The 10863-nt window shown below is 46.6% G+C and overlaps 1 protein-coding gene across 1 annotated transcript; it reads left to right on the top strand.

The window, feature by feature from the left end:
• Positions 1-6187: 6187 nt before the first annotated feature.
• LOC125077543 (eukaryotic translation initiation factor 4 gamma 2) lies at positions 6188-10751 on the top strand. The gene is made up of 8 exons (XM_047689460.1): positions 6188-6352; positions 6426-6701; positions 6790-7675; positions 7757-7860; positions 7950-8345; positions 8926-9490; positions 9626-9747; positions 10059-10751. Exons 2-8 carry the CDS (start codon positions 6576-6578, stop codon positions 10119-10121), a joined length of 2262 nt encoding a protein of 753 aa, XP_047545416.1. The 5' UTR covers positions 6188-6352; positions 6426-6575; the 3' UTR covers positions 10122-10751.
• The last annotated feature ends 112 nt before the right edge of the window (positions 10752-10863 follow it).

Genomic DNA, 10863 nt, shown 5'->3' with positions numbered 1-10863 from the left:
ATTACCTAAAGTGATTATTATTTTTAATCTAAATAAAATTAAATTTGAAAGAATGTTAATTTAAGTTCATTTTGTTATCTGTATTTTGTATAGTCTGTCTACTGTGTAGAATATAATATAATATTATCTATGGCAAAACTTTCACTGTCACGATGTTAGTGTGAGTAAATTATTCGAATGTGTGAAACATTTAACCGTACTGTCACAAATTTTGGCAGTTGTGTGCGTTCAAAAGAACTCGCTTGTCGCGTTGCGGTGCGTGTGCTTTCCACAATTGACTTTCATCGCCTCGTAAGTTTGTGATTTTTATATATTATAGTGTATTTAGTGGCTTCCAAACGTTTCCTACGACGTTAAATATAACGAAAGAAGAGCATATTATGCGGGGGATGCTAAGGATCCGCCAAGAATATTCGATCGGTTCGTGTCGATGCGTCACCTTTGTGAGCCATTTTACAAGTTCCTGTTATTCTAGAATCTGTATGAATCTCGTGTATTGTTTATTACTAACGTCGAATTGAACTCACGAGATGAGTAAAACACGGGAGATTCGATAACTTGATGAGGGTAAAGTGCATTCTAACCTATCGCAGTAAGGACAAGGAAGTCGTATTGTGCGAGTGGCGCTAGCTGGCCGCTTGTTCCTCTATGTATGTTTTTGCTACATTCTGTTTCTTTATTGTCCCGAATCACGGGTCTAACCTTAACATACTTGAGAAGCGAATAACTCCAATGTGGTTTTTACGGGGGAAATATTTTTTACAATAACTGTAACGAATAGGTTAACCTGTTATTAATCCTCCTTTATAATAACTATATCATTTAAATCCACTTTTGGAGAAATGAGTGATATAGATTTAAGCCAGGCTTTGGAACAAAGAAATAACCATGTGTAAAATTGAACATAGTGTAAAATATTAATAATATTATTAAAATATATATTTTACAGAAGGAAAAAAAACTTAATTATCAATTCCTTTTTTTGAATATGTATGCATTTTCCATTAAGTAGTTACAAAGAGTAATATATTTCATAATGTTTTATGTATAATAATAGTGCACTCACTTGTTGATAATGTGAGTAACACACTAAAGGCTATGAACAAGTCCTTAAAGATAGATGCACAGATAGGGGACTAACATTGTTATTGGTGTTTACGGCACACATTTGCCTTTAGCCTCTTTATACTTCAATTATAACAATTAAAGTACTTTTTCAAAATAATGTTTCAATGTCAAATAAGTTCCATGAATTATATAAATTATTCATTGCCTCTGTTGTGCATTACTTACTTTTATTATCCAATTTGTTTGATTCTGCAATCAATTGCCAATAACTTGGTGTTCCTATATATTTAAGAATATAACGGCTCCTCTATTTCTGGAAGAAATGTTGACCAAGTGATCACTTCGCTCTGTTCACTGATCACATTTGCATAACAATTGATTTTATGTGTTCATATTCACTTATTGAGTATTAAACCAAAATATATTGATAAGTATCCAACTGAAAGTAGGTTTCTAGAGCAATATTTGTAGTTAAAAAAAAGGAGTAAATGGCTCTATAATGCATATTGAGTTAGGCAGTCTGGTTAGTAGGTCAGGTCGCGGCAAGGCCTTCGCGCGGCTCGTACTGTGCATAGGAAGCGAGGGAGACGCAGCGGCAGCGGGAGCGGGCGCGGACTCTCGGATCTGGGTCAATGGTAGCGGAGCGGGCCGCGGCACAGCACGCCACGGCCGCTGCAAGTGGGTCGCCCGCCCGCCCCGCTCCGCGCCCTTCCCCTGCGACCCTTGTCTATTGCGCTTTTATTGCTATGCGATTATTATGGATCCGTTCTACCTGCTACCTCCGGCCCGAGCCGCTCGCGCCTACCTCCTACGAATGAGTGGTCCCGAAAGCTAAACGTGTGTCACGTAATGATTTATTCAATATAATCGATGTTTGTGTCTAAAACTGCCTGTCCATATCGTCACATTATAGAATAGCATTAGGGCGATCGCATAACGTATGTCGATTTACGGATCGAAGCGACGACGCGCCATTCGGCCGGACTACGTAGATCTTGACCTTGGCTAGGTTAGGTACGTACGGTTAATGACCTCGCCCACAATGACAAATTGAAAGCAAGATCAACTGAGAAAATTAGACCTGTACGGAGTTTACATTGCCAAATTCTATAAACAATGTCATGTATAAATTTTGCTTTATTTTAAATAAATGAAATAAAACATAAAAATACATTAAATGAGCCATCCTTGTGCTTTCGTGACCACGTAACACTGTGCCGACGCGGACTACGAATCTATATTATTAGTAAATCCAATATAAACCGACCCTTCTTCCGACCAACCAGATCATTCTTTCGGTCAAAACATTCACAATTACCCATAAAAGATTATATCATTAAAAATATGTCATAGCTTATAAACTTAGCTGTGTTCAGTTTAAAAGCTCACTAGCGACTTTGCTTCCAATAAAAAGTTGAAAAAATTACAATAATCGAAATATTACGCCTTTCAAGGCCAGCGTGTTAAGTTAAAGAGACACCTGCCATTACTGCGACGCTCATATTCATACACAAAAATCTCAAATTTACTTGTGGGTTTAGTGTCATGGTAAAATATCTAAAGCGACCCTTCCCTCGGCCACCCATCATCTACCTCCTCGTGTCTCTCTCTCACTCGTTGTTTTTCGGCGATTACACGCACAACATAGGCCCGGGAGAGTGGGGCCAGCGGGCATAAGGGTCCCACGCTTCAATGTGCCCTACAAAACTTGTAACACGCGAATCTAAAAAAAAAAGGTGGCAACGATTCGCATTCCTAAATCCATGCGCGTTTCATCGCTATATTTCAACGGTATCACGATGACTGGCTATAAATATGGATATATATATGGGGAATAGTATTATAGTATACAAGTAATTTTATGTAAGGTATAATGTTAATAAATGCAGGCTTTAACTAATCCCTCAAAAGTCAATCAATCACAGAACACGAATTGGTTCTAGACTCTGTCTTATATCAAAAACCATTTAACAATGAAATAATTAAATTAATTCATTGGGCGTATTTATTATAAAACAATTTAAAAACTAAGATGCCGCTAAATCAATAACCGTTCTACTCTTTCATTTTTCGTTAAAATTTAGCATTCCCTGCGTCAAACGTGCAGTCTACGTTATTGGGTATAGTAATACCCCAAGCGGTATTTCTTCTGTGGAAGAGGTTTGCTCGCTCAGTTTATGGTCCGGTTCCATGATAAAACACATTCTATATTGTAATGTGATCAGAACAGCTCTCTTCTGCAGTACCATGCAACAAACAGAAATATTGAACTCATGAAATTTTAAACATATTTCTGGTAAGCGCATATAAATATTTATCAATAAATGTAATCAGTAATCATAACTTGCGGTAGTTCATCATTCAGTCGCACCGGGCAATGCTTTCGAATGTTCCAAAATCCAAAGGATTAATTAATTATTGTTAATATACGATTGGGTGAGCTCATAGATGCAGCCCATACCGAGAATGAAACGGTCGCATACTCAACTCGCTATTATTGTAAAAGTTCTTTCAAATACTTTGTAATATCCACGAAAATACTTCCAAGTGTAAACATGTATTTATTTATGTACCTACATTTTGATACAAAAACATGACCAAAACTTTTGAAAATACAAACAAATAGGTGGTAGTTTAGTATAAATTCGGAAAATCAACCAAAAAAAAAAATATATATATTACCTTTCAATGGTGTCATTATATGAAGCGCAGTGCTAAACAGAACATTTAAGAAAACGAAAATATATTTTTCAGCATAAGGTACCTAGATGCGCGTTTCTGTTAAACCTGAGATTTCTCTAATGTTTATTTTTTTATTTATACAGTAAATCAGAATAAAGTGATATTTACTTAACATCAGTGAGAAACGAACGGAGATTATAGAAATAAAGGTTAAGTTAAATATTTTGTCAACTATCCTCCGCAGCACACGTTTCCGTCTCGTTTTGCTCTCGTATACAATGTGGTAAAAACAAGGTATGCGAAGTTGTCGATATCGCCGCTTATTTTTGTAAATTTTTGCATCGGGCCGCTCTCGCGTTGGTATTCACCAAAATGTTTAGGTGTGTGTGTGACGAGGAGGGGAGTGCGGCGCGCGGGCGGCGCGGGGCGGGTCGTCGACCGCGCGGGAGGCGCGCGTGGAGTGCGCCGCGCGCCCAGCTCGCCGCCCGCGCGCCCGAGCACCGCACCTGGGGGATGCAGCGCGCTCGGGTCACTGACACCGCGCCGCGCAACGACCCTCCGCACAGTGCACCGGTGTCGTCTGCCCTCTCTCCTCTAAACATACGCCGTAAAGTCGATTCGATCCTTTATGTTTAATGCGCGCGTTAGAAATTTCTTTTCGGATCGAAATTGATGTGGGCCGAAGAACGTGTCATTGACTGTCCGGTTAAGTCCGGTTTACCTTAGTTCTGACTAAGGTAACCGGATCGGTATCATTCGATAGCGAACGATGTTGCAAATGAGTATCTCTGGATCTCAGATCTCTGTAACGCACGTTACGGCGACCTTGCCGCGGCAGCCCAAGGCCCCGAGTAGAGGGCGAGCGGCGAGTGCGGCGACCCCGCGCTATCGAGCGTCGAGCGTCGAGCTAGTGACGGGCCACGTCGCACTCGCCGCTCGGGCCGGCTCTACCCCCTCGACTCGCATTAGCTAGGCGACGATATATCCGTCGAGTTCGAACACAGAATGATATTGTCTCGAAACTGACGCAAAGGCTAGCGGCTACTGAGGGCGACCGTCGACCGCGTAGTATTGCGACTCGCACCTGCCGCGAGTTCAGCTGATGCTAAGTTAGTACATAAGTAGCGAGCTCTATGTAGTTATGTTATTCGATATTTATGCCGATTGTGAACTGATTTTCTTTTACAATTGAATAGGCTTTGCCTTTAATGCGTTTTCATTTAAATGTGATGAATAAATACTCGTAAGAGGGAATAAGTGTAGAAAAATACAACTCGTACAATGTTAATTGTCTATCTTGCCTTAGTATTTTTTGGAATCGAACAAATAATAATATTTCCAAGACCTAGCCATCACTGAGTTATATACAATAAAACAACAGCAAATGCATTTACAATAATTAGGACTCCGGCAGCAGCGGATATCAGCTTACGATATTAATTAATTTTGTTCCCGATCTACGTAAAGTACTATATAGACTGACTATGCACTTGCGTAAACTAGTAAACAAATAAAGTGTCGAATTATTCCTATAGGTATATATACCTTTATTAAAAGAACCCGCAATTAGTGACTCTTTTCTTAATTATAAAATGTAAACAAAACACTACTTTACCTAGTTCATTATATTTGTTGTAATACTGACTTGAACACAAACTTACTTTCTAAGTACCATTAGTTTTACAAAAGATTAGCTGTAACATTTGTTTACAACTGAAAAATAATATTTTTGTTAGGCTGCAGAAGGTGTTATAATTCCTAATAGCACATTATAAGCTTTCCCTTAATCTGATATATATGAATCTCTTAATCTCAAATAATAATATGTTATATATGATACAATTTTATTAGACACCATTTTTAACGCAGCTGACGTCTTGTCCTGTTTCGAGTTTGAGGAATTTATATAATGAATCAACATTATTCGGAGACTAATTATTATTTTTGCATATTATTTGTGATGTTGCATTTCTGCACACAACCAGACGAGTTCTGCTGTCGCCTGTTTATTAATAAAAATAAATCAGCCTTAAATCACCACCAAGAAGAAGCCTTCCGGCCACTACTTACTTAAATGTCCCGACACAAAAGGAACATTTCGATTAATGATTTTTAGTGTCGAGAAGTGTCAAAATATTACTGAGCTCTTCAATTTATTTAAATGCGAAAAACTTTAACATACACTTAGCGGCAGTCGGTCGCTTTATATTCGAACAAAGCTAATACTTTTAAAACATTTTAGAAAAGATAAGCGAAGATCACACCAACTACTCGCAGAGCCAAACTCTAACTAGCTTTATCAATTTCGCAGAAAGGATTAGCAGAAACGAGCTATAATCACCGTAAAGACGAGTGTTCACGTCGACAGAGTTCAAACGGAGGCGATCGGTGAGCGCGTCGCGAAGAGAGGCGGAGGCGAGGCGAGTGTGCGTGAGGCGGCGACACCGGCCGCAAGACGGAGAGCGCGCGGCAGTCGGGGCCCGTGCTGCGCGCCGCGGGGCGGACGCCGGTCCCCCCGAGGCGGCGCTGGGTCCCGCCCTCCTCGCTGCGGCACCACGATGTGCCCGACGGCGACGCCAAACACGACATCATCCACAGAAAGGTGAGGCTCCCCCGGACCCCCGCCTCGCGCGGCTCGGCGACCGACCGCTGACTGAGTCCGTTTGTTGTCACAGGTGCGCGGCATACTGAACAAACTTACCCCGGAGAAATTCCAAAAACTGAGTGATGATCTACTCGGCCTGGAATTGAATTCGGATAAGGTGCTGAAGGGAGTCATACTTCTCATATTCGAGAAGGCGCTGGATGAGCCCAAGTACTCGTCTATGTACGCGCAGCTCTGCAAGCGGCTCAGCGAGGAGGCACCGAACTTCGAGCCGCCCGGACAACCTTGCACCTTCAAGTTGCTTCTTCTTAACAAATGTCGGACCGAGTTCGAGAACCGCGCTCAGGTATATGCCCGCTCTGCCGATCATTTATTCAATATCTCGAGGTAAACGAAACACTAACTGAACCGCATTTTAAATATTTCATTCGAAGGCGTTCGCGGCCTTCGACGACAAGGCGCTCACACCAGAAGAAGAAGAAAAACGACATCTAGCCAAATGCAAAATGCTCGGCAACATCAAATTCATCGGCGAGCTCGGCAAGCTCGAGATCCTCGCCGAGTCGATCCTGCACCGCTGCATCCAGAACCTGCTCGCCCGGCGGGCGGCCGCCGAGCACCACGAGGACCTCGAGTGCCTGGCGCAGCTCGTGCGCACCTGCGGACGGGTGCTGGACTCGGAGCGCGGCCGCGGCCTCATGGACCAGTACTTCGCGCGCATCGAGACGCTGTCGGCCTCGCGCGAGCTGGCGCCGCGCATCCGCTTCATGCTGCGCGACACGGTGGAGCTGCGGCGCAGCGGCTGGGTGCCGCGCACGGCGTCGTCGGCCGAGGGGCCCGTGCCCATCCACCAGCTGCGCGCCGACGACGAGCCGCCGTCGCGGCGCGAGCGCGAGCGCGACCGGGAGCGCGACCGCGACCGCGACTCGCTGTTCCGCGGCGGCCTGCGCTCCCGCCCGCTGGACGACGTGCTGGCCGGCCTCAGCCTGCAGCCCGCCACCGCGCTCGTGCCGCCGCCCGACAAGCTGTTCGGCAACGGCTTCGCGCCGCGCGACGCCTTCCGCCAGCGCTCGGCGCCCGGCTACTACCCGCGCTCGCACTACAAGCAGCACCAGCAGCACCAGCAGCACTCGCCGCACTCGGCGCACGCGGCGCAGGGCAACGGCTCCAAGGAGTCCACGCGCGTGAGCAAGTCGCGCGTCACCATGACGTCGGGCGGGCTGCAGGACGTGCAGATGCGCCCGGCGGCCAACTCGCTCATGTTCACCGCCAACCGCCTGTCGCGCCCGCAGCCCGCGCCGCTGCCGCTCGCGCCGCAGAGTGAGTCGCCGTCGCCTTTCGATACCGATGCGCGACCCCGAGTCTCGTCGACCGGCAAATGACACCGTAATCGTCTTTCAGACGTCCTCACCCCCTCGTTCGCCAGTGCGCCGCCGCTGATGAAGGAGCCCGCCATCGCCATCAAACCGGCTCCCGACAAAAAGGATAAACCGAAGAAGGACAAGGTGCGTTCGATGACGCCGATCGTCCGCGACGTCGTCGAGGTCGCCGCGTTGTCACGGGTCGTCACGTTCAGTCCCGATCTCTCCCGCAGGCACTGAACAAGGAGGAGGCCTGCCGGCTGGCCATCGAGGCGGTGACGGCGCTGGCGGCGCTCGAGCACGAGCCGGCGGACGAGCACGACGGCGAGCCCGAGCACGAGCCGGCCGCGCTGCGCCGCCTGCGCGAGCTGCAGCTGCCCGACAAGGTGCTGCGGCGCGTCATCGCCGCCGTGCTGGAGCACGCGCTGGCGGGCGAGGCGGGCGCGGCGGGCGCGGGGGGCGCGGCGGGCGCGGCGCTGTCGGCGGCCGAGGGCGCGCTGGCGGGCGCGGCGTGCGGCGTGGTGCGCGCCGTGAAGCGCGCGCCGCTGGGCGAGGCGCTGCGCGCGCTGCTGCTGGCGCACCACCCGCACCGCCGCCTGCCCGCGCTGCTGGCGCACGCCGTCCGACAGGTGCGTGCTATGGACTACAATATATATGTATATCTACATACTTTGCTCGCCGTGCTAAATAGCAGGGTCGTTCTGAAGCTCCGCAACCGTAACCGTAACCGTAACCGTAACCGAATCAATATTTTTTGAGGCTATCTGTTTATTTTTTTCGATCATACCTAACACCAACAATAGGCTACAAATAAAATCGATTTGTTATTTTTGCAATTTTCTCATTTCCAATTATCTAATATTTCTTGCTGAAACTATCCGAAACAATCGTAAAAACATTATCTAAACGGGTCACATATCATCCATCTGTAGCTCCGAAATTACGTAATCATAACATTCCCAGTGAATAGAGTACAAACTGGACAAAAGAACACAAAATACTTTATTAACCCTTTAATAATTAATTAAATTATACAACTTAAAATGACTAACAGTTAATTTAAACTTCAAAACAACATCGTGTATTCATGTTGTAATATTTCAAATTTTAAAACGAAATGTATATATTATCGAATGATCCCAATCCGAAGCATTTTCGTGTTATGGATATCACGACTACTCAGAGACGCAACTCGTATGACATCGACAGAAACTAGTAACGCTGTCGGAGGTGGGCGCCTGGTGCGAGGGCGGCCAGCACCACCCGCTGCTGCTGGAGGTGCTGCAGGCGCTGGGCGAGGCCGTGGGCGCGGAGCGGCTGCAGGCGCTGTACGGCGAGAGCAAGGTCAACCTGTGCGCCTACGTGTCGGAGCGCGAGGGCGGCAGCGCGGCGCGCGCGCTGGACGCGCTGGAGGCGCGCGGGCTGGGCGCGCTCGTGCCGCAGCTGCGCGTGCAGGCCGCGCTGGCGCGCCAGCTGGCGGCCGAGCCGGCGCCCACGGCGCTCTACCGCTGGATCAAGGCCAACGTCGAGCCCGCCGTGCGCCACAACGGCGCCTTCGTGTCGGCGTTCGTGGCGCTCGTGGCCGAGCACGTGACGGCGGCGGCGGGCGCGGCGGGGCAGGCTCCGCCCGACAAGGCGGCGCTGGAGCGCGAGAAGACGCTGGCGGAGGCCTACGCGCCGCTGCTCACGGCGCTGCTCGAGGGCCGCCCCGACCTGCAGCTGGCCGCCGTTTATGCCGTGCAGCTCCACGCGCACCACCATCGCTACCCTAAAGGTGACCGCCAGCGATCACATACAAATCTAATTTCTGACATTGATCCCCTTCCCGTGATGCCGTGAACGTGATGATCGGTCGTCGCTCATTCGAAGTGCGTGTAAGTGTCCGGCTGACTAACGCCCGCCTGTGCAGGCATGCTGCTGCGCTGGTTCATGTATCTGTACAACCTGGAGGTGTGCGAGGAGGACGCGTTCCTGCGCTGGCGCGAGGACGTGACGGACGCCTACCCGGGCAAGGGGGAGGCGCTCTTCCAGGTGAAACTGCATAACGATTAATACTGTGTCTTTTATACAAAAATATTAGATAGCTTAAGTTCAATACGTTTGACACTAAATTGAGAGTATTTAAAGACTTTTAAGATGAATGATATAAATATTATGATAAAGATGAATAAGTGCACGTTAAATAAGCCATAGGTGTTGCGTTAACGTTTTGGTGGCCGGGCTCATACCTCCTCTTGGGTCGATTACCTCTAGATTTATGGGAATGATTGATAAGATCTAGTGAAACTGGTATTGAGTATAAGATGATTTAAGAATAGAGTAAATGTGAACATATCGCACAGGTGAACACATGGCTGACGTGGCTGCAGCAGCAGGAGTCCGAGGACGAGGAGGCGGAGGACTAGGAGACAGCTGCCGGCGACACCCAACACTGCACCGCTTTTATTTGCGCTCATCTCATATAAATATAATTAAGCCAAATAGTTTAATACCTACCCTCGTTACCCTTTAACGCTAGACTCGCCGCGGCCGACGACTCCAGTGTTAAATAGGTCAATTTTTAGGTTATACTACGTAAACGAATGTTAGTGTCTCGAGATAATTTTTTGTAGGCCTTTTACTCGATTTTGATACTTTTACAAATGTATACAATGTATAGTGTTCGTTTGAACGTATGATTGCACTTCGATCTGCCCTCTCTTGACAATGAGCGTATTTTAGTTGAAATTGTAAAAATATATCTATCGAGAACTTAAATCAATTTTTATTATTATTATCATGATCATTTATTTTCAATACTAAATGAATGTAGTGGATAAACTGTAAGAATGCTTCAATTTCATTGTATTATCAGATTTTAGAATTTTGTAACGAAATATATAGAAAAGTAAAAAAAAATGTTTCCTCAGGCAAGAAATGTATGTTGATTGAGTGATTTGTAATAAAAAGTTGTGAAGTGATGCAAAGGTAAAATAAGCAACATCGGTCAATATGTATTCAAGGTGAGAATAAACTTCAGTGTAATTTATTACAAACGTTGCTTTTTATTGACGGCCCGCTGCGGGCAACCTGTTGCAAGGGAATACGTAGAAATCGCAACTCAAGTGTACAAACTAATCGCTCGGATACCGAGGGACACGGCGACAA

The sequence above is a fragment of the Vanessa atalanta genome, chromosome 4, assembly GCF_905147765.1.
Source record: "Vanessa atalanta chromosome 4, ilVanAtal1.2, whole genome shotgun sequence".
In the NCBI taxonomy this organism is placed as follows: domain Eukaryota; kingdom Metazoa; phylum Arthropoda; class Insecta; order Lepidoptera; family Nymphalidae; genus Vanessa; species Vanessa atalanta.
Note: the sequence above shows the minus strand (reverse complement) of the source record. Positions and strands in the feature narration are given on the sequence as shown.

Bases quoted from the DNA above. Each gene is read 5' to 3' on its own strand.
- LOC125077543 (XM_047689460.1), top strand. From the start codon at position 6,576: ATGTACGCGCAGCTCTGCAAGCGGCTCAGCGAGGAGGCACCGAACTTC. The intron at 7,676-7,756 runs GTGAGTCGCCGT...ATCGTCTTTCAG, and splicing joins GCTGCCGCTCGCGCCGCAGA to ACGTCCTCACCCCCTCGTTC. The intron at 9,748-10,058 runs GTGAAACTGCAT...CATATCGCACAG, and splicing joins AGGGGGAGGCGCTCTTCCAG to GTGAACACATGGCTGACGTG.